We start from the raw sequence: 22,264 nt of genomic DNA, 5'->3' as shown, positions 1-22,264 counted from the left end.
TTGGGTTGGGTTGGGTTGTGGTGAACTGGGCGCGGCGCGATCCAGCAAAAACTGACGTGGAGGAGGTTTGGCCTTTTAGGATTTGGCATGTTTGATGTGTCCCTCCCCCCGTCCTCAATCGTCGTAAGAGATGCGACGGCGCTGGATCGCGCTAGCTTTGACCGGCTGGTTGTTTTCTTCGCCGTAATCGAGAGTTGCTAGGCCCTTGTCCACCACGTCCCATGTTCGCTTGCGCAGATCAATCGGCTCTCCCCCGTTGGTCGTCTTGTTTTTCTTAGACTTGCCGCGTTTCCGCTTTTTGGATTGTTTTGCGGTGGTGGACAGCGCCGACGAGACCTCGCCATCTTCAGACATGTCGTACGCCGCATCTTCCTCGGGTTTTACGGTTGTGGTTTTCCCCGAGCTAGAAGACTCCCTTGCGCGGCGCAGAGCTTCGAGTTCCGAGTGTCTAAAGATGGCAATCTGCTCATCGGTGAGGGTTCGTTTGACGCCGTCGGGGTAGTAGCCGAGCCCATCGTCCTCCTCTTCGTAGTATTCTTCGTCATCCGCCGCATTGTATGTAATTTCTTCTGCGGGCGGATGATTGGGTCGGAGGAACTGGGCTTGGAATTGATCTGTCGCGAGCCTGGAGAAATGAGCTTCGTGGAATGCAATCATCTCAGCCTGCAACAAAGAAAAGAGTCAGCGATCTATCTTCAGATTAAGCGCTAGGCGTCATCCTTACCTGGCTGATTTGAGGCACTTTGAGTGATGTGCCAGCCATTTTGGCGAGAGCGACGCGACCTACCGCGCCCGGTTCGGTGGATGAATGGCCGAGATTCTGATGGGTCGATGGCCGGGGTCGATGGCCAAGGTCGATTTCCGGGATCGGTCACGTGCTCAATACGGCGAGGATGCTCCCCGAAGCTGCTTCAGAAGAGTTGGCTTTTTTTGGTCTTTTTTGATTATGTTTTTTTTGGGGGGGGGGTGGGTTTTGTGGTGTTTTTCGTTTGTTTGATTTTTTTGGTTGGTCTTTGTTTCTGTTTGCTTTGGCCGCAGTGGGAGAAGAAGAAGAAGCGACCTCTCAACCGGTGCTGCGCAGGTCGGGTCGAGGAGGGTGCAATGGCCAGCGGTTTTCTGGCAGCCAGGGCAATGGGAATTGTGCTAGGCTCAGGTTGATTAATTTGTTAGGAGCGTTGATTCTAGTGTTGCTCAGAACCCGAGCCCAGCGCCCTAGCTGATAAGCCCGCCAGAAGAATTGCTCAGTTCGCCGCCAGCCGTAACTTGCGACCCCAACCATGCATGCGCGCCAGAAGAGGTGTGTGTGGGTTGTAAAGATGACGCCCCCGAGCCTTGAGGGTGCGTCCTGGGATGGAGGAATGGTTGGAGGCTAGGTTTGGCTCAGGAGCGCCAGCGCACTTTGGAAAGCGCGGACAACCTCTGAGACTGTGCTTGTTAGTAAAACGCCCAATGGCCATAGAGGTAGGGTTGTACCCACGGTGCTTCTTCTTTTGCGACAGACTCTGCTCAGCGATCTTGACGTATCGCTCCCTGGTCTGGAGTCTCTTTATCCCACGCTCAGTATCATTGACCGAGGCAGCAGAAGCCCAAACATTGAAAAACTGTGCGACGCTGTCAGCAAAGGTCCACCGCATAGGCCAAACATTTGGGCTTGGTTCACCTTGACTAGTTCCTCAAATTCTCGCACGAGTTCCTGCTCATCGCGATCGGCGTTGGCAAGCGCCTCTTCGTAGCGAGCCTCGAATTCATCCCAGTCAAAGGGTGCCAGATGTCCAGGTGTGCTAGGAGATCTTTCGCCGGGGTCTTTGTGGCCGTTCAGACGATCTCTGGACTGGCGAGGCTCTGGGGTCTTGACCTGCGGGCGATTGCCTTGATGCTTGGAAAAGGCAGTCTGTGCATCTGCCATGGTGTCGGGAAAGACGGGTTTCAGAGGATTGTTTCTGGTTATCTCCGCCTGTGGAACGGGAAGAATGGGTGACTCGGGTGACTCGGGGGTCTTTGCCGGCGACTCGTGACCGGGCATCTGGGAGGAAGATTGAGAGTGTGACGCGCTGGCCATGAGAGCCGATTGGATGTTTTGGTTTGGTTTTGGTTTGTTTGTTTCTTGGTGTTTGGCTCGACACCATGAGGTAACTGGGTACTTGTATTTGTACCCAAGCCAAGCTTCGGGCTTGGCGAGTGCCCCACCACTGCACATGCTCAATGCAGCTCACGGGCTGGGAGGGGCCAATGAGCTACTTGGGAGAAATGGTGGGCCAGCCGGTCGAAGAGCTCAAATTCCATACGTTCCGCGGCCTTGGGGCCGGCCAGAATCTCTCCCATCATATCTGAACCAGGCGGGAAATCCTGTTCATACAACGGTTCTCCTATCCCTCTCATATTTGTAAGGACCGCCTGGCGGAAATGCCAGCGAAAGAGAGAATCCGGCGGGCGGCGGGGATCGTTGAGTAGGCGGCTGTCGAGACTTTGCCCAGCTAGTTGGTCCAAGTCGTCAATGAAAAAGATAATCTTGTATCCGTTCTATACAAGGTTAGTGGCTGTAGAATACACAATGATAATATGGAAACGTACGTCAGGATTAATAGAGAACGCATATTGATCGAAGAGCTGATGGAGATCGGACCTGAGAAGAATACCATTCTGTACAGAATTGATCTTTCCCCCTTGAGGTGGATCAGTTGTGATCCAACGGCCATAACCGCTCTCTATCCAGTATTGTTCGTATGCAAGTGGGAAGATGTGTGCCGCTTCAAATCCTAACCACATATCATACTGAGCCCGACGATTTTCGACTTTCGAAACAACACAACCACCGTCGCGAGCTTGGACTTGTTCTTTAAATGATTTCACTCTGGTCCCTGTATCGATGGAGTGTGCTCGCGTATATGCCACTTCGTTGTTGACCTTCGTGATATCATTAGGAAAAAAATCAAGCTGAACACTCATCTGGCAACTCACATCGACACTGTCTGCAATAACAGTATAGTCTCCAGGGAGAAGGGGCTGGCCATCTTGGAGGATTTCTTCCCCATGTTCGTTTTGAACAACGCAATCGTTGGACGTGATGAGAAGGATGTGAAGCATTTGGTGGAAGTCAGTGTTGGTGATGCCGGCTGTGAGGGTCAAGCCACCCAAAGGAATGCGATTTTCATTGTCGCCGTTCAAATGCCAGATGAACACGTTGCGAGAGAGAAATCGCTTGCCCGGCATCTCTGAGGTTTTGACGCGTCGCGAATGAGAGATCGTGGGGGTGGTCGACTGAGATGCCGCGAGCAGGGGGGATTGATTAGTGGCTTGTGGTGTGGGGAAGGGCCACCTTCTGCCCAAAAAATGCTGAACTTAAAAAAGGAGCGAAAGTCAAGAAAAAGAAAAGGAAATGAAGGAAACCAAGTTAAAAAAAGGAAAAAAAAAAAGAGAGAGAGAGAGGCGAAGAAACCGGAGTAAAAGAACTCAAATGAGAGAAATCGAGGCAAAAAAAAAAAAGGAAAACTTCGTGTTCTCGAATGGCTTCTTTCGTTCTTCTCGTCGAAGACTTCGTCGTAGGGGTTCGGCTTTTTTTGTTCTTGGGGTGCGTGCCCAGGCTGCAGCGCGATAGTTAGAGGGCCCTTGCACTGACTGACTGTGGTTTCCTTCGTTGTCCGTGAGACTTTGAGAACAGGTGACTCGAGATTTTGAAGTCACCCGATATCCCCCAGCTTCCACTGTTTTCTGGTTTGGTGCGGAAGCCGTTTCTGATTTTGTTCTCCCGAACAACAAAGGAAACCCGAGATAGATTCCCAGGTTGCCTCATGATCAGGACCATATCACGCCGCCACGCGATCCGATCCCTGAAGTGCAAGGCCGCCACAGTGCAGCAGAGCCAATTGCCCGAACATATAAAAGGCCTGCCTTTGCCTGCCCGCTGCCTTCCTGCCCACATTTCTTCTCTAAACACCCACAAAACCGACGAAGCTGGCCATGATGAATTGCAGCATTTGCCACCGCCCGCACCATGCGAGGAAGCTGCCGTTTCTTTGTGCCATGGATGCGAGGAACTGCCTGTATGAGAGCCGAATCGACTACGTCCAGGCGCTGATTGAGAACGAAGATGCTGAGCGCCGGGTTGAGGCCGTTTTATCGAGCGAGGCCGACCGGTTGAAGACTGAGGAGGCCGCTGCTCGCGACCGAACGAGCCAGATCATTGCGCAAGCCGATCGGTTGAAGAGCGAGATCGATGCTGCGCAGAAGGAGATTGCTGCGAGGAAGGATGCAATCGCGAGGAGGAAGTCGGATCTGGCGTCGGTTTCAGCTGGCACTCAGGCAAGGCGCAACAGACAGCTGGAGGAGGCCGAGCGATCTTGCCAGAGGCTGAGGTATAAGTGGAATCGCTGTGCCGACAGTATCGCCGACGTCAGAGGATTTCTGTGCGAAGGGTCTGCCAGGCTATATGGCCTTCGTCAAGTCAAGAAAGGCAGCATCAAGCGGTATGAGATTGGCGGGGTCGAGATTATAGACCTTCATGCCATGAATAGTAAGTTATGTGTACTCGCTTGATGGTCGCCGCTGCCGGAGGAGATGTGTTCTTTTTGGAGTTGTTGGACTCTTGACTGACGATGCTGGCAGGTTTGTCGCCCGAGGTGATTTCGACCTCCCTTGCGCACATTGCCCATATTTTGGTGTTGGCTGCCCGTTATTTGGGGATTCGGCTGCCGGCGGAGATCACGGTTCCCCATGCAGACTACCCGCGACCGACCATCTTCTCGCTTGCGTCATCTTACAAGCATGGAGAGGTGGCTTTCCCCGGATCGCTGGTGTCGCAGATTCCGTTCGTGAGAGAGGATGGTACCGATCTGGAGCATGTTCCGCGGCCTCGTCCGTTGTTTCTCGACAAGTCGCTCCCCACACTGGTTAGGGAAGATCCCTCCGCATACAAGTTATTCTTGGAGGGGGTGTCTCTGCTGGCATACGACATCGCTTGGGCATGTTGCTCGCAAGGTGTCTCGTTTGGCGACAGGACTCGTATGAGGATGTGTGTAATATGGGCCAGAATCTGTGGCGTCTCCTCATCGGCGACCAACTGCACCGTCGGTCTGTCGAGCCGCCCTTCCGCTCCTCGCTCACTCCGCCGACAGGGAGCCCTAGGGATGAGGATCGTGGCGAGATGACCAACACAAAATCGACTATGGGTCGTTGGTCGCACGCGACGTTGCACAGCTTTCTTGGGGGAGCCGAGGGTAGCGAATTCGTTAGGAGCTTCAAGATCATGCCGCCCCTCAAGCTCACAGATCAACTCAAGAAGCGCCTAGCGAGCGAAGCCCCGATGCTGGAATGGGAGAAGATCGAGGGCGACGAGTTCGATGACGGTTTCGACGACGGCGTGTTGGTGCGTGGTCATGATAGCGGTGGATCGAGTATCGGGCGCGGCGACCTCGGCGCTGCGAGCATCATGACAGTGAGGACTGTAGGGTCGAACGGCGGCGTGTCCGACAACGCGAAGAGGACCAGTGGTTGGACAAGGTTGAAGAGCCGGTAGACAACATAGACTAGACAATGGTTGCGGAGACAACAAAAAGACCGGAGGCCCCTTTCTGGCCCACCCTCCCTACCGTATGCCAGAAAGAGCTGATAATGCTCGCGGTCTTGATGTGTCCCGGTCCCCATTTTGCTGCCTGCAATGATTGAGCCCCTTCTCTGAATCGCTCTACTCCTCCTCGCTCTCGGTGGAGTCGTCCCAGTCGACGTAGTCCTCTTTATCCTCTTGGACCTCCGCTTGCCGCCTCGTTCGCTCGGCGGCCTCCGCTTTCCGCTTCAATCGCTGGGCGGCGTCTCCTTCCGGTTGAGCGGGACGGTCTGGAGCGGAGGTGTCATCCTCCCGGCTGAGGAAACGAGCTTCCTCTTCCCCGGACTCCAGCGATGAGAGGGGAGTCGGGGCAGCCTTCTCCCGAGCGGCAGACTGTGCGACGGCAAGCGAATATGTCAGGTTGAACTTCTCCGCCGCCGCAGCTTGCGCCGCAAGTTGAGCTCGCACGGCCGCTCGCGCTGCAGCATCCGCCCTGATCCCAAGCTTGGCCTTGGCCTTCCCCTTGGGGTCGGCCGCGTCCTCCTCTGCCTGGGTATCAGTCGTCACCTTGCCATCGGATCCGACGTCGCCCTCACCGCTCGTCGCCGCCGACGACGCAGCCCGACGGGCGTTCTCCTCGTCCATCTCCGCCTCGGCCGCGGCGAGTTCCGCCAAGACGTCCTCGTCCAGCTCGCACTCGGACGAGGCGGCGGCGGCAGCAGCAGCACCCATCTGCGACGACTCGGCCACGACAGCCTGCACCTGGGCCGGAGGCAGCCGCGAGAGTCTGCCCCGGGCGGGGAGGATTCTGCGCGCTGCCGGATTGGCCGGCACCAGGCGCGGGGCGAGCTGAGGACTGGCGGCCTCGGAGAAAACGGACTCCTCGTCGTCGGACAGTTCGGTCGGGAGCGCCGCGGGTGTCGTCGCCGTTGAATCCGTCCCGAGGACGGACTAGAACACCGGCTCGACGGGCGTCGGGATCGTCTGAGGGACCGTTGTGGTTGGTCCGAAGTCGATGGGGATGGGCGGGCCGGTGGTGGTGGTGGGTGCGTGGGTGGTGGTGCTGGTGGCGGCGGGGGTGGTGCTGGGCGTGATGGGCAGGAAGAGGCCGTTGGGGGTCACGTAGGCTATGCCGTCGTATTTGTCCTTTGTGTCCTCATCGGCCTCCCCCTCCCCATCCTCCTCCGCCTGCGCCTGCGCCTCTTCCTCTCCTTCGTCGCCAGAGAAGTCGCCGAACAGGGAGTCACCGTCGGGATGGCTGCCGGGGTCGAGGTGTTGCATGTCCCCGTCGGTCAAGGAGGTGTCCGAGATGTCGGAGTAGGTGCCCCGGTCGGCGAGGGCGTCGATAGCCTCAGGCCAGTAGCCAGTGTTGGATCCCTGCGCCAAGCGTTCCTCGTCGGCGTCGACGCTTGCGTAGTATGCATCCAGCGCCACGAGGGTGGCCTCTCGGGTCGCGTCCGAGCTCGCCGTCAAGTCGCCGTTTATGGCGTTCTGCCCGCCCTCAGCAACAACCCCGAATGTCTGCTCGGGCGCAACGCTCGTCATCTCCTCCACCTCGGCCTGCGTTGGGATCCCCTGGCCCAACTCCTGCTGGTGGACTTGTTCGAGATGCGGCTGCTGCTCCGGGCTGACCTGCGGATGCTCCTCTGCCAAAGACATGACGCGCCCCAGATACTCATGTATGGTATCCAATATTACCCCGCTCTCTATGGCGAGTTCGGCGGACTGAGGGGCGGCGAGCTCCGACTGCTCGGACATCTCCGCGTCGGCACACAAGGGCTCGTCGGTGGCCATCGGGTCGTCGGCACCGGTGTTCTCGCCCATGACGCAGTCCTGCTCCTCGTTTGAGGCCTCGGTCGTGGTCATGTTGACGGGGCTTGTGACGTACCCGACCGTCTGCAGTCCGTAGGCGCCGAGTATGGAGGGCCGGAGTGGTTGGGCGGGGTGGTGTAGCTCGGTCATCTCTTCATCCTCGGCCGGGGGTGAGATGTCGAGACTTGTCATGGCCAACTGCGCCGTCTCCAGATCTTGATTGGAAGCGCCGGTCTCTGGTTCGTGGGCGTCGGGTAGCCAAACCCCATCTTCCTGCTCCGCCATGGAGGTTTGTTCGAGGAATGGCTCCACTCCCATCGTCACATCCTCCTCAAACGAGGTCTCAGTGACCGACTGCGTTGGTGGGTCGGCGTCCATTGGTTCCTCGGTAACCTCATCATCAGCCTTCACCGTCCTCTCCATAGGAGTCTCGGGTTCCTCGGTGATGTGGTCAACTCCGACCTTGGCCTCTCCCTGCTCCACCTCAGGGGTAGTAGGCTCTTCGGCGAGTGACAGTTGGGGGTTTGTGATGGTAACCGGTTCGGCGAGTGTGACGGGCTCGGCCTCCGGTTCCTCGGCCACCTGGTCCAGCTCGGCGGCTTCCTCGCTCGCCCAGACGTCCTCGAACTCAATGTCGGATTCCTCAGAGTCCGAATCCTCTGGCTCGGGGTCCTCCGGCTTATGATCCTCCGGCTCGGGGAGGGTAAAGCGGACCTTCTTGGGCGCCGTTGCCCTCGCGGGCTCGGGCTCTTCAGGCACCGCGGCCACAAACACTGGCGCAACGGCAACCTCAGCCACTGCCACGGTCTCCTCACCCCGCCCCTCCAATGAAGGCTTGGGGTGGTTGTCTACCGTGGCGACGGTGGCGGGGTCGGCGATGGCAGAGTCAACGACAGGGGTGTCGATGACGTCGGTGTTGGGGATGGCGGCGCTGGGTGAGGATGCCGTGGCGACGACGGCGGAATCGACAAAGTCAGCGACTGTGCTGACGGTGGTGACGGCGTTGGTGTCGATGTTGGTGTTGGGACCGACGCCCAATAGCCCGTCCAGCCGGCTCTCCGCAAATGCGGACTCGAGCACGGCCGTCTGGGTGGCAACCACAGCGCGCGCGGCTTCCCATGCGGCCCTCAGCCGGCTCTCCTCCGCCAATGCGGACTCGAGCGCGACCTCGGCTGCCCGACGGGTCTCGGCGGCGGCGATGCGCTGTGCCTCTGCAGCCAGAGCGCGAGCTCCAGCCGCGTCCTCGGCGATGGTTGCGTGCGAGACTTCTGTCGTCTCGGGGGTGCGGTCTCTGTCGCAGAGGCGGCGCTTAGCCCGTCTTTCGTCCCGGCGCCTCTCGACGTACTCCCGGCGGAGAATATCGGAACGACTGGCGATCTTTCTGTTAAACTCGTGGGGGGTGGTGGCAAAGCGACCGGCATCGCTGGCGGCGCGGCGCTCCACGCGCACCCGGTCCTCGTGCTCCCGCCGCAGGTGCTCCTGGTGCCGCCGTGCCCTCTAGGCAACAGTGGAACCCAGTCGCTCCTGGGCGGTGCGGACGAGACCTTCTTCTCTCTCTGCGGGAAGGTGGGTGGGGGAGGCGGCGGCGGCGTTCTCCTCGGCGGTCGGCGGGGAAGGAGGCGGCGGAGGGAGAGCCAGGTCGGTGCGACGTCGGGGAGGCGGGGAGGCGGGCGGAGAGGGGAGAGGGGCGGTATTGGCGGCCGGGCCGGGGGAGTCGGCTTCGGCGGCGGGGGTGACGGTAATAGGAGCCGTGTCGGGGGAGTCGACAACGTCGAGGATGGTGGAGGTGGTGGCGGCGGCAGTATCCTCCTCCTCCCGGATCCACTCCTCTGGTCTGCGGGTGACGATTCTGGCGGTACGCGCAATTTCCCATTGTCGGCGAGATTCTTCCAGAATAAACGCAGTGCGCTGGTCATCCTCACAGTCCAGAATCTGGTCGCTGATTCTTTGGATCTCTCGTGACCTGAGCTTCGACTGGTCCTCCAGCTTGGCAATGCCTTGCTGGTTACGCTCCATTGCCGCTTCGATGCGAACAATAGCTTGTTCGGACCAGTAAACGCTCAGGTCGATCCTGTGACGCAAGCGGTACCAGTGGCTGATGGGGGGAACCGGGCCGTCTTCAGGAGCCGCGATCTCAATCCGACCAGTGAACTCAGTCAGCCGAAGCCTCTTGAACTTCTCGGTTGGCCATACCTGAGCCTCGCTCCAGGCATTATTGGCATCCAGAGAAAGCCGAGTGACTTCATCGTTCAGCTTGTCGAGTCTGTTCTTCTGCTCGCTATACTGGCGTTTCACCGACTCGAGTTTGCCACGCTTCTCGACCCGTTTCTCCTTGTCGACGCAGACATAGTCTGCGAAATCTCCAAGCTGGTCCAGTGCCCAGCTTTTCCAAAGGAAATACTTCCTTTGGATCGGCAGGACGAAAGGACTCACAGCGAGGAGCAAGAGAGGTCGGACGAGATTGCGGTACGCCCAAGAGACGGAGATAACGACAGTATTCAACTTGAAGGCATTGATGAACCTCCAAGCAGCGCCGAAGACCTGATCGCGGACCAGAGTGGCCCAACGAGCGGCTTCTGCAGATAAACACGCCCGGATCTGATTGATCCGGTCGGAAATCACGGGGAGGCGCTCCCGAAGACGGACGGAGGTGTAGCGGTATACGCTAGCCAGGGTAAATACTACGTGGCATGTTAGCCATTCCGGTCGCGTGCCTAGTCAAGAGAAATTCTAATTGATTGCGATGAGTTTACGGCAACCCGAGATGAGATGGCTTACAGGAGGTGATGATGTGGACGTAGTCCACAATGGATCGGGGCCCAAAGATGAGCTCACCCATCACCTCGAACACGTTGGTGTCGTCGCCGCACCAAGCTGTGCCGATGGTGATGAAGGCCATCAAGCCCACGAAGACGAGGTAAAGAGTTGTCGAAAACATTTCTATTGAGCGAAGGGTTCATCAGGTTAGCCAAGCTGTCTCTCTTCTTGACCCCATCGCGAGATGAACCGACCGATCGACTGGTCTGGCGACCGACCGATCAAAAGTCAGCGGTTTCGCGATGGGAAAATTAGAAGAGAGAAATACATACTGTTGAAAATCGGCAATTGACAACAATCGTTCTTTGGCAATATATTTTCGGTTGGATGTTTTGGACTGACGAAGGCAAGAGGAAATCTGAGAGGGGAAGAGGGCGAAGTGATGGGGGATTTATAGCCGTGGGCGAGCGGCCAACACGTGCGGCAGAATTTGTTTTGAAACTTGCTGGCTGTGAGCCCTACTTTGCGTTTTTACTTGGGTTGAGAATAAGAAAGCCCTACTTCCTGCCCGGTTCTCAAACTTTCTCACTGTGCCGGCGTGGAGGCAACCACTGGGCAAAAAACAAGTTATGAATCACCATCCAAGGGTGCGGCTGGGGGTAAACAATCCGCCTGTTCTACGGCAAGCGGAATAACGGAATAACGCCTTTGAGAGGACATCTCCTAAGTATTGTAGTAAGCGTTGGACTCGGCGAGCAGGACTCTGGCCCTCGGACTCAATACTTGTCGGTAGAGGCCCGGTCAAATAAACTTAAATATGTTTTAGGGCAACAAGTATTGCTTGCTGCTTACACATGGCATCACTTAAATAGGAATGCCGTGCCTCCCCTGGATATAAAACAGTTAGACAAGTGAACCCAGGAGTCACTGTGTTTATTTCGGGTTCCAAGTCTGGGTTGGAAGTACACCTGGCGTTTGGCAAGCAAATCCTGATTGTGTGATACGGTAAAACGCATAGCTACCTAGAACAACGTGTGTCAAGTGGCAGTATGTTCAGTATGTTCATTGTTCTGGTACAGACAGTGCTTCAACGCCATATCGAGACTTTGCTGGGTCCTGATCACTACTTGCAAGGTAGAAAACGATTGGGCGTTTTGGGGAACCACATTACTGTCGAGCTCGGAGAACAGAAAGTCTGATCCAGCGCGTTTATCACAACCCGTTTAATTTTCAAGTGTACATCCCAAATGTCTGAGAGATTCCTATTTCTCGTAGGTGCTGGTTACCAGTTGAAAGACGAAATCACGCTCTTGAGGTTTTGAGTCAGGGCAACGCGAACTCTGAAGGCAAAAATGAGCAGCCCTTCAGTTTCTACATTGCAAAATTCAAAATAAAACCGAGTATAAACTCAGTACTATACCATGGGCATCATTTATTGCCGAGTCCTCCCTCGCTTGGATGGTATTGTTTGTGACCGACCTTGAAGATTCAGGGGCAAAGTCTTGGCATCAACAATAGCACTGCACTTTGTTCAAATTAAAACAATAAAAATGAACGGTGAAAACGCTGGATGTACGAGAAGTGATTTTCTCCCAAGACGCTCAAGATTTGTTTTACAGCCGGGCACTCACGAGGGAAGGGTGATGATGGTATTTGTGAATTGGGGGTCAATCAATGACGAACGACAAATTGCGTCAACATGAACCAAGAAGCATTAAAACGCGTGCGATAAATATATGTAAATTCCATAACTGTGATTTGGCTTGCAATTTGGCATATGATTTTCTATGGAATAACTAAGTGGTTTTTTACAGTTTTCCCTCGTTCTTGCCCACGAGAGTTGTCGGGATGACCGAGCTGACGTTGGGTCGTTGCGCGGGGCAACGTTGAGCCGCAACACCAATTGGGGATTGAGCGCCTTGGTGGAGGGCGGGGCAGCATCACCATGCAAAGTTCCAATTTTTGAGGATCAGGCTTCAATAAACAGGCATACGGAGAAGGCAGACATATATATTCCCGTAATCATGATACAATACATTCGTCATAGGGTATTATCGCATTTCAACCTGAGCTTCCCAACCCCAAACCGTGCCCTCGCACCCAACCCAGACCAACCAAGCCAACCCAGCCCATAGGACACTAAGAAACCGTTCCCAAGACCATTCACTGCTTCTGCTTCCCCTTCGCCAACAGCTTCTGATACAATTCCAAAACAGCCTCATCCCAACCCATCTCCCCACCCTCCTTCCCACCATCCCCATCACCACCAGCACCACCAACCCGCCCAATCCTCCCCGCCAAAAACTCCGTCATCTTCCCCACATTAAACGGCTCCCCATACACCACCCTCACCTCCGGCACAGCCACCACCTCAAGCCCACCACCACCACCATCCCGACTCCGCGCCTTCAAAGTAAGCACAACCTCGACCCTCGTCTGCAACGGCGCAACCAACACCGACGCCGTGACAGCCACCGCCGAAGCCGATGGCTCACCCTCACCCTCACCATCAGCCAACGCCACCGCGGCAGTGGTGGTCGGGAACGACAGGTTCAGCCGGCGGATATGTTCCGTCACGGCGGCGGCCTGTGTCCATGCCGCGCTGACCGTGCTGAGCAGGTGGCGGGGGGAGGTGGGTGGGGAGGTTTGGAGGTGGGCGCGGAGGTGGCGCAGGACGAATTCTTTTTCGAATGGGCATTGCCGGGGGGAGTCGGCGATGTAGTGTAGGTGGATGGGGGTGTTTGACTGCTGTTGCTTCTTTGGCGGTTGCTGGAGCGTGGCGAGGTCAAAGACGAGCTCGATTTCGCGCTTGTAGCGCATTGTGAGGGTGGTGCCGGCAATGGAGGAGATGGCCCAGCCGTGCTGCTTCTCGATTGCGTCTGTTTGGGCTGCGTATTGTTAGCGTGTGTTTGTCATGTATGGCTCGGTGTGTGCACGAGGGCTTACCTTTGTGCTTGCGGATCTCCTCCGATGACCACCCCCGGCACTCCTCGCGGATCTTGTCGGCTTCCTTGATTTCTTCCAGGTATTGTTGTTTTTGTTGTGTGAGTGCCTCGACGCTCTGGACGGACTCGTCCAATTCTTGGCGGAGTTCGGCGAGCTTTCTTGTCTTTTCCTCGATGCTCTTATCCACCGACGCCAGTTCGCTTCGTGCATCTTCGAGATCCTGCGGGTCGCAGTCCGCGAGCTCCTGCGCAACGGCCTCGAGGTCCCCATGCTCTAGTTCCAGCGCCTCAAACCGCTTTACCATATCTGGCAAAATGGACGATATAAGTTCTTGTTGCTTCGACAACAGCCGATCATCGTCGTCCATGCCTTCTGCGGTCTTCAGCAGGCCCTCTTTAAGGCCGTCCTGCAGCTTCATACGCCACTCATACCACATCGCTTTGCTGAGCAGCCGCGCGTGGGTCTTGACGTTCTTGAACTGGTTGTCCATCAAGACCTTGAACTCGGGCGACGCCGTCATGTACTCTCGGAATAGCGGCGGGTTCTCTTCGAAAGTCTCGGTTTCAATCTCATGGACGATGCGGCGGCCCTCGGAGATGTATTTCTTCAACTCACGGCAAGACTATGCACAGTTAGCACCGCGTCATTAAAACATTGGAGGGCTGCTCCTTACGTGCTGATACAACTCCCAGCCATGGGCAACGGTGCACGCGCCCCGCAACGACGCATCGTTCAAGGGGACAAGTCATCTTTCGTATCCGCCGAAGGTACTCTCTCTTGGACGCCCCCGGGAGCAACCGTGTGGTCTCCCTCTTGGGTCGTGGTCAACTCCATGAAAACGGATACTGAGTCATGGTTGAGGGAAACTCTTGCAAGTGGAATACGCTCTCCACTCATCTGTCCTGCGTGTATTTACGTTTTACATCCCGTTGGGGGTAGTGTGGTCGAGATCAACAGTGGCCGTTGGATGGTCGTCACTGGCACTCCTGAACCGGCTTTGGCCTTTAGGAGTTGTCGCTCTCTGTGGAGAGCTTGCCACGGTCGGCGTGGCATGGTCGTTATCGGGTTCAGACGGCCTGATGCTAGCTTTGCGTTTTCCTCCCGGTTGTAGTTTCGGCCTTTGACGGTGGTGACTGTAGTCTTATATTTTTGACCGGACTGCCTTGGTGGCCCTTAAGGCGCTTGACACCGTCCGTTTCTGAATCCTCGTCGTCTTCGAGCTCGGCCGGCCGTTTACCCAGGAGACCTCGGGCGCTACCGACATGGAGGCTCTTCCGCCCTCGGAAAGGGTTCTTTTTGGGACTCAAGCCTTGGATCATCTCCATCAAGTTGAGGGTCCCTTCGCGATCGTCCTGAGAACCGTTGACCTCCCGTTCGAGGATCCTCCTGCTGTCTTCCTTCTCTTGTTCATCCCGACGCTCCCTGTCAATTTCAGCCTCCATCTCTCGCGGATCCGCAAAGGCTACGTTCCGCCGGGGGTTCGCAGGTTGGCTCGGCACGAACTCGGGCGCTGCTTCCCCGATAGATTCTCTGCGGTCGAAGATCTCAGCAACTCGTGGCGAGCCCAGACCAGGCCGGTCAGCGCCGACTCCTGATAGCCGCCGACCCTGTGGCGTGAGAACGACATGAGGTGTGCTGAGCCCGGTACTCGGGTCTTGATGAAAAAGCTTCAATCTGGCGGGCGAACGCGGCGTGGCCTTGATCGGAGACGAGAGGTTTCGCATCGGTGAACTGGACCCGCTGCCAAATACTGAGGGCGGCGTCTTCGCGGAGCTCTGCCGTGTCTGAGCTGTAGTCCTCTTGGGTGACGGAGTGTGCCGCATCGGGGAACTGCTAGGTTGTGCTGGTGACTTGGCGACTAGCGAGGCTGCTGGCGAGATTGCGCGAGGTGGGCTGCGTCGAAGTCCCCTACCTTGGAATGGCGAACGCGTAGGGCTGGCGTTCTCGTCTCCAGCGTGAACAGTTGGCCGCTCTGGAGATGCCGAGCGTTCAGCGACTGGCGCAATAGATAGATGAGGCTCGTCAGCTTCCTGCTCCATGATCTTCCTTGCTGCAGTTCGCGCTTCTGGTGTCGATGCTGATTTGATGATGCCTCCCACAGCCCATTGTTCATATCCCATCCCCCATTGTTTGGTCTCCGTCCTCGTCCCCCCGCTTCAGCCCGAGAAAATCCGACCAACACCCACTGTCACATCCATCATAGCGCCGTCCTCGTCTTCATCCCTCATCCCTCTGCAGCTATTGTCCGCCGCCGGTTGTTCTGTCGGCCACCCGGCAAAAGGCCACCCATAGCGGTCGTGAACTCCATAGACATGTCTTCATTGACCTCCGTGTCGTCATGAGTACCGTCGGATATTCGGGCCTGTTGGATACCACCGACCGCCGTTGTGAAATCCATAGTCTGCTCACCAGACTCGCCGTGTTCTGGTTGAGCATCAGGGATGACAGATTTGCGGCGTAAGAACGCCTTGGCTTTGGAGAGAATTCCACCGAGGGCTGTCGTGACGTCCATGGATAGATCCTCGTTTATTTCATCGTCCTTGTCGGGAGACGGAAGTTGGGGGTACAAAATTCCACCCGCCGCGCTAGTCAGGTCCATATCCATATCCATATCTGAGCCTTGGTCGCTAGCATTGTCGCCGGGGGGTTGGTTCGCCTGCACATTGCTTTGGTTAATACTCTCCTGCGACGGGTTTTTTCTGCCCCACCCCGCAAAGCCCGCGATGATTTCTTCGTCTTCGTCAATGCTCTGAGTGACAGCCCGCCGGGCAGCAAGCCGAAGATTCTCATCAAGACTCCCAGATGTGTCGCCACCAAAAGCGGACCTGGGGGAAGCTGTTGATGCCGATGTCATCTCTTCTGCGTCAACCGTCATGATGGTCCCGTCCTCGTCACTAGAACCTTCCATTTCTACAGCCTGAATTTCGGCATGCTCAAAGTCGGAATCGTAAACAGTAGAGGCAATGGTATCGTCGGATCCATACGTAGATGACGCGGCAGAGCTCCGCCGACGTTTCCTCTGATGAAGCTCTCTTTGGTTGGCTGGGGACTCGGCGATAGGGTCTTCTTCGATCTCATCCGGCGGGGTGGATGGCGGGTCTGAATCGGGGTGTTGCTGCGGTTCCTGCTGTTGTTGCTGTTGCTGCTGAGATGCTCGGCGCGTATGATCGGTAGAGGTGGTGGAGTCCTGCATTTCCTCAAGATCGTGGAACGTGTGTAATGTCGCCTCTGCCGCAAAGGACACTCGGCGGTTGGCGAGCGATTTCCTCCTTGCCTCTCTCCTGTCCTTTATCTCCTTTTCAAGCTGGACACGCTCCCGTTCCTCCCGTTCCCGCGCCGCAGCCTGTTGCTCCTCCTCGGTCCGCAAGGCAACCTTAGTCCCCCCGGTCTCGTTCGCGACATCGTTGCTTCCTGACGCTTGTTTCGGCTTAAAGGACGGGATATCGGGGATCAATGGTACGGTAGGCTTCAGAATCGACCGCGGGGTTGCGACAGCTAGGGACTATCAGGGGTCAGCAACCAAGTCTCCGACCGCTTCGGTGTTGGGTAGAGAACTCACAGCCCTGCGGTTCCCGTTGCCCATCTTAAGGGGATCGAGTCCGCCAGGCCCCATGCTTTTGCTTCGAGATTTCTTCCTAGTGGCCCCCGTAGCACTGCCAACATCGAGTGTCGCATTTTCCTTATCGAGTGTCCTCCTCGTTGATGGGCCGCCTCCGATTGACTTGCGAGTTCGACGCGTTGCCGGAACCGTGGCTTCGCCTTGTGGCGCCATCTTCACGCCGTCGATTCCCACGCGTTTTGTGTGTGTTGTAGTGGACGGGAATTTGTGTAGGTGCTGGGGTCGTTTCGAGACGCGACGCGGGCCCTGAAAGTTCGCGACAGGCCGTTTGACGGCGGAGGGGCAACTTGTTGACCTCCTGCACTGCTTGATTGGGCAACACAGAGAAAGTCAACAAGAAGTGTGCTCACTCGTTCACCATGCATATGGAGCTGGGGACTGTGGCTCGAGCACCTTGCCAAGTCAGCACCATCTCGTCTCTCTTTGTATCTTCAGGTTGACCTACTTGTACCTGCATTGACATGGGGTGCAGCAAAAGAGACACTGGAAATTCTGGTGCTCCCTGACTCAATGGTACCTTAAATGCGGTATATCCATACCTCAAATTCTCTTGTTTTTCTCGATTAGAATTCATCTCAGGACACTGTTTACATGTAAGATCAAAGATACGAATGAGAAAAGAGACGTTCTGGGTTCTAGCTGCTGCAGATTCCTATCCATCCTCTTTAAGCATTTTCAATCCTTGGTTCGGCCTAAACCGCATGGCCGTTCTCAAAACCACATCACAGTTGTTGCTGGCTTACACGTCCAAACATCCTCAACTTCCAAACTCTTTTGGGTGGAAGTGGGGCTTCAAGAAGGAGTGCTGGCCATTAAACGTCCGTGCGCTCGGGCACGTGAAAGAATGGCCCGAGCTTCTGCACAATCGTAGCCAAGCAGTGTGCGACACCCACAAAATTCAATAGGCAAAAATTCCGAGAATTTCGACAACCGCCCCTCGACACCAGTACATCTTGGTTCACGCCCAACCGACAATATGGCTACCGAACTGACCGTCCAGAGCGAGCGCGCTTTCCAGAAGCAGCCGCACAGTGAGTTTTTCTCGAAATGGCTGCATTCGAGTGCAGCGAAGAAATAGCGATGAAGCGGACACTGACGGCAGCAACCCCACAGTCTTCCTCAACAGCAAGACCAAGGTCAAGTCTTCCCGGCCGGGCAAGGGCGGTCGGAGATGGTACAAGGACGTTGGTCTGGGTTTCCGTACCCCTACCACTGCCATTGAGGGCCAGTACATCGGTACGTAAACGAAAAACACGCGCGCGCGCTCCCAGCCGACCGACTCGCTCCGATTCCACGCGACGACAATGACGTTTCGCCGACAAGAGAGGAATTGGCGGAAAGAGGTGGCCATATTGGTGTAAAGAAAAACAGTGGTTGACAGGTGTTTCTCTGCAGACAAGAAGTGCCCCTTCACCGGCATGGTTTCCATCCGCGGCCGTATCCTGACCGGCACCGTTGTCTCTACCAAGATGCACCGTACCATCATCATCCGCCGCGAATACCTCCACTACATCCCCAAGTACAACCGGTACGAGAAGCGCCACAAGAACCTCGCCGCGCACGTGTCGCCGGGCTTTCCGTGTTGAGGAGGGTGACCAGGTTACCGTTGGCCAGTGCCGGCCTCTGAGCAAGACCGTACGTTCTCGAGATTTCCGCACCATTGGGCCATTCCCGCGAGGCGCAGCCCAGACGCGCCGCAACATAGACTGACTGGCTGAAACAGGTGCGGTTCAACGTTCTCCGCGTGCTTCCCCGGACCGGCAAGGCGGTCAAGAAGTTCAGCAAGTTCTAAAGGGTTGGCGGGGTCTTTCCATTGGGCATTTCTGGCGTGGTTTGCTTTGAGGGACTTGAGCTTATCAGAAACGGGACGGCTAGGCAGGAAAAAATAACTGCTCCGGAGGACATGATCATGTGCCATAGAGGCAGGTCTTTCTGAATGAAATCCGCCAAGTGAAACTTAACAGGCGCTATGATACCCTCGCAAGGGCGATGTACTGTAGATCAGTTGCCGCGAGCTCGCAAATGACGAGCCCAGATGAGACTCACAGTCCCAAATCAACCACCAGTCAAGCCATCGCTTGAGTCCCATCAGTGATTTTCCCATCCATGTCCATACGATAGCATTCAACCGCTTCTCTAGGCCTCGCAGGCCAGGCCTCCTGGCAAGGCATTGGGGTTTGTATTGGTGGGAGTGATAGCATACATAAAACTTGATCAGTCCGTATGCTTTTGAGGGGGCCAATGTACCTATGTATGTACCACCTCGTTAGTATTTGAATTAGTATTAAAGTACTTGCGGAGAAAAAAGCAGGCATAGTGGCATATTCGGCGTCTGAATCTCCCTCAACGACATATTTACAGTTAAGTAGCCAAATAACGTTGCACCCGAGCGAAACCTTCATCATTCTCAATACCGAGCCACAAGGATGCCGTTATGAACAGGCTGACACGGCCTTCAAGCCAAGTCAGACATATTGAAAGACACAAGTTGGATTTATTACGCCCCTTGATAAACCCGCCCATCATGATAAGAGAGGCAGTACTAAGCCCAAGTCCAGACCACGAACCAACCCCAAACCACCCAAACAATATAACAAACATGAAACCACCACCTCCTCTTTCTCCCTTTCATCATTTAGAAAAACTCTCCAGCCTATCACCGGGAGACATGCATCTCCCAGCTCCACACCCCACATAACCGCCACGCCCAAGATCCACGTCATACCATGGCCCAAAGCACCGGAGGAGTGGTCCCACAGAAAGCCCGAGTTTCAACGCCTTAGACCCACGAGCCTCCAGTCCTACCGCTCATCCATCCAAGCGCAGCGAGCAGAAAATAGGTGTACTACAAGCCCTCTCCCAGCAAGAGTGTAGCCGCCCGTGCTGCCAGCGTGCTCGACGCCGTGGAAGGCGTCTCCGAACGCCGAGTCCTCCAGGTCCAGGTTCAGCTCGTCGCCGCTCGGCGGGTCGTAGTTCGCCAGCGCATCGCCGGCCGTGTCGAGGTCGCCCAGCGAGCCAAAGTCGTTGTTGTCCGCGTCTAGACCACCGGCGATGCCACCGCCGACGCCGCCGCCAGGTGTGACGGCCGCAGAGACGAGCTTGTTCTCTGCCGCTGTCGTGGTGGCGGCGGTAACGGCGAGTTGAGTTGCCGAGGCGGTAGCTGCCGGAGAGATGGTGTCGTCGTTGGAGACGACGACCCAATCGCCGCTTCCGGTGCCTTGGTCGGGTGCGGTGGCAACGTCTTTGGGGGGTTCGACATCAACCATTTGGGTGTCTTGTTGCACTGGGGGTTGAGAGACGGGTACAGGCGCAGGAGAAGGAGAAGGGACGTGGAGGTTGGATGGCGTGGCAGCGTTGGAGGGGATGGCGGATAGGTGAGGCTGCGGGATTGGGAAGCTGTTCATTGGGATTGATGTAGACGAGAAGCCGGTATGCATATCCAACAGGCCGGCCGCTGTGCCGCCCATGTCAATGTCTGAGTCGCTGATCATGACTCCAGACCCGGCTTGGGATGGCTGCCGGGACATAGCACCTGGTAGGTTAGCACCTGCCGGTGCCTGAGGCTGCGGCTGCAGAAGTTCTGGTTCAGGCGCCGGTTGCTGATAACCGCCGTCCTGAACGCGGTGAACGTCGTTGACGACGACGGCACGCTTGCTGACCAGCTCCTCAACACGAGCAACAATCTCGTCCAGCGACTTGGACGCGCCCTGGTTCCACTGACTGCCAACTTCATCACCGTCCTCGAGCCGCCCCTCAAGCCGCCATATCTCAGTCCCGGTGCTTTCAACGGCGCCGCGCAGGTCTTTTTCCGCATTCTTGATCGCAGCATTGCCCTTGAACTTTGCCATGACTGCTTCGTGTTGCGCCTTGAGTTGTTCATTCTCGGCCGCGATGGCCTCATTTCGCTCTTGGACCCGCTTGCGGAACTCGGCCGCAAGACCTTCCCCGAGGTGGCCGGTGTATGGTTTCTTGGGTCCCGCGGAAACCGCATCGCCCCCCTGAGCCTCGAAAATCCCCTCAGTGAGCGAAGCAAGTTCGCCTTTCCGTCCCAGGCCAAGATCCGCCGCCTCGATCTGACCAATGCGATACGGGGAGGATAGTATCTCCTCCATCCACTCGTGGTTTTGCTGATATCGGGTCATGCTCAACTCGCGCGGGCTCAGATGATCGAACATGTCGCCGCGAGAGATGTCCTCCTCGTCGTCAAACGCAGTTTCGTTGCTCTGATACCCTGCACCCATCATCTGAGCCTGGTGTCCCGCGGGGGGATGCCCACCCCTCCTCTTTGGTGTAGGGCCAATCGCTGGGCCCGCGTGCGGAGGGTAGGCCATAGCCTGCGGAACATGGCGTTGCGGCATCGGCGGCGCATACATCGATTGGTCCTCGCTGAGGGAAAGGGAATTTGGTGGCCAGGTTGACCCGATCGGACAGCATAAACTCCTTACGGACAATTTGGCCCATCTGGAACAGATGTTGGCGGAAGCTGAGAATCGGTTGCATCGGAGGCGGAATGCCGATCGCATTGGCAGGCATTCTATCAGGCTTCTCGGCCGGCCCATAATGGACGATCCAGAGGTTAGGGTCGACCTGGGGCAGATTGGGCATCGGCACCTGCGGGGGGCAAAGTCGGAAGCGTCGCCTGGAGTGTACGGTGAACTGCTCGCCGATTCGGTAACCGGCCCTCTGAAAGAAAATCTCCAATCCCTATTTCGCCAGTCAGTTCACACATCCAGAGTCTACGAAGCAGCGTCCCGATTCAGGGACGGACGCTCTTACCAAGCCATTCCCCGCGCTCTGCTGGTAGGAAACCTCAGGCCCCACCCAAACATATCCGTCGCTAGCAAATTCGTTGGCCCGGCGAGCAGTCGGCTGCCAGGTGAGGAAGATTGAGCCGTCGGGCGGGCAATCGAGGTATGTCCAGTAAAAGGGCGCGGTGTCGCGAGCGATCTTTGGCGCTTGCAGAAGCCATTTCGTTACTTCGGGCAAGTCAACCCTCGGCATCGATGCATATCGAAACGTCGACAAGAGATGCACATGTGGGAGCTGGCGCGATGGGTTAGCATTTTTACGACGCGAGGTGGGCGGATTAGCCGTCAATCACGACTGCGCAAACGTACCAAGTCCCCATGAACGTTTTGACTTGGGTCACCAGCCATTGTTGAATCCCGGCAATGAGGGTGGGTTCAATGATGGTTTTTCGGACAATGGCGGAGCTATCGCATTTAGGACTCGGGGTTGTCGAGGCAGCGTCTTTTGTCTGAAGCGGATTTTGAGTTTTATTGGTGTGACGGTGATGGCAGGTGAATTGGGGTCTTGTCGCGGGACCGGGGCAAGCTTGGAGTTTGCGCCAGAGTCGCGCTTTTCGCGAATTGACTTGGAGTAGGTACGGAGGCTGCAGCGCTTGACACACCTGCGAAATTGCCAAGCCTGAGCAAGACCTTCCGTGATTAACTAAGTCACGTGGGTACGTCGTCACCAGCCAAAGATGTCCAGGGACTTCGGAACCTTCAGAGGCCAGGAACGCCGCGTTGCTCTCAAAACTTGCATTTACTTGCAATGGAATTTGGGTATTCATCGATAGTATTTTCTAT

At 56.4% G+C, this 22,264-nt stretch overlaps 8 protein-coding genes across 8 annotated transcripts; 2 read left to right on the top strand and 6 right to left on the bottom strand.

Moving 5' to 3' along the window:
* Positions 1-114: 114 nt before the first annotated feature.
* On the bottom strand, positions 115-763 carry CHGG_00851 (uncharacterized protein; the record flags this gene model as incomplete). The annotated part of the gene is made up of 2 exons (XM_001220071.1): positions 115-663; positions 725-763. 2 exons carry the CDS (start codon positions 761-763, stop codon positions 115-117), a joined length of 588 nt encoding a protein of 195 aa, XP_001220072.1.
* A 783-nt stretch (positions 764-1,546) lies between these two features.
* CHGG_00850 (uncharacterized protein) lies at positions 1,547-2,059 on the bottom strand (the record flags this gene model as incomplete). The annotated part of the gene is made up of 1 exon (XM_001220070.1): positions 1,547-2,059. The coding sequence occupies one exon, from the start codon at positions 2,057-2,059 to the stop codon at positions 1,547-1,549; it is 513 nt and encodes a 170-aa protein (XP_001220071.1).
* Positions 2,060-3,960: 1,901 nt separating this feature from the next.
* CHGG_00849 (uncharacterized protein) lies at positions 3,961-5,512 on the top strand (the record flags this gene model as incomplete). Its single annotated transcript, XM_001220069.1, has 3 exons — positions 3,961-4,510; positions 4,603-4,808; positions 4,994-5,512. 3 exons carry the CDS (start codon positions 3,961-3,963, stop codon positions 5,510-5,512), a joined length of 1,275 nt encoding a protein of 424 aa, XP_001220070.1.
* Positions 5,513-5,680: 168 nt separating this feature from the next.
* On the bottom strand, positions 5,681-10,289 carry CHGG_00848 (uncharacterized protein; the record flags this gene model as incomplete). The annotated part of the gene is made up of 4 exons (XM_001220068.1): positions 5,681-6,490; positions 6,662-8,848; positions 9,089-10,032; positions 10,130-10,289. 4 exons carry the CDS (start codon positions 10,287-10,289, stop codon positions 5,681-5,683), a joined length of 4,101 nt encoding a protein of 1,366 aa, XP_001220069.1.
* A 1,982-nt stretch (positions 10,290-12,271) lies between these two features.
* Positions 12,272-15,093, bottom strand: CHGG_00847 (uncharacterized protein; the record flags this gene model as incomplete). The annotated part of the gene is made up of 3 exons (XM_001220067.1): positions 12,272-12,996; positions 13,055-13,676; positions 14,209-15,093. The coding sequence occupies 3 exons, from the start codon at positions 15,091-15,093 to the stop codon at positions 12,272-12,274; spliced, it is 2,232 nt and encodes a 743-aa protein (XP_001220068.1).
* Positions 15,094-15,278: 185 nt separating this feature from the next.
* Positions 15,279-16,826, bottom strand: CHGG_00846 (uncharacterized protein; the record flags this gene model as incomplete). Its single annotated transcript, XM_001220066.1, has 2 exons — positions 15,279-16,556; positions 16,614-16,826. 2 exons carry the CDS (start codon positions 16,824-16,826, stop codon positions 15,279-15,281), a joined length of 1,491 nt encoding a protein of 496 aa, XP_001220067.1.
* An 823-nt stretch (positions 16,827-17,649) lies between these two features.
* Positions 17,650-18,259, top strand: CHGG_00845 (40S ribosomal protein S11; the record flags this gene model as incomplete). The annotated part of the gene is made up of 3 exons (XM_001220065.1): positions 17,650-17,704; positions 17,787-17,909; positions 18,069-18,259. 3 exons carry the CDS (start codon positions 17,650-17,652, stop codon positions 18,257-18,259), a joined length of 369 nt encoding a protein of 122 aa, XP_001220066.1.
* Positions 18,260-19,474: 1,215 nt separating this feature from the next.
* CHGG_00844 (uncharacterized protein) lies at positions 19,475-21,829 on the bottom strand (the record flags this gene model as incomplete). Its single annotated transcript, XM_001220064.1, has 4 exons — positions 19,475-21,007; positions 21,093-21,377; positions 21,450-21,716; positions 21,791-21,829. The coding sequence occupies 4 exons, from the start codon at positions 21,827-21,829 to the stop codon at positions 19,475-19,477; spliced, it is 2,124 nt and encodes a 707-aa protein (XP_001220065.1).
* Positions 21,830-22,264: the final 435 nt, after the last annotated feature.

This window comes from Chaetomium globosum, genomic scaffold (assembly GCF_000143365.1).
Source record: "Chaetomium globosum CBS 148.51 scaffold_1 genomic scaffold, whole genome shotgun sequence".
In the NCBI taxonomy this organism is placed as follows: Eukaryota; Fungi; Ascomycota; class Sordariomycetes; order Sordariales; family Chaetomiaceae; genus Chaetomium; species Chaetomium globosum.
Note: the sequence above shows the minus strand (reverse complement) of the source record. Positions and strands in the feature narration are given on the sequence as shown.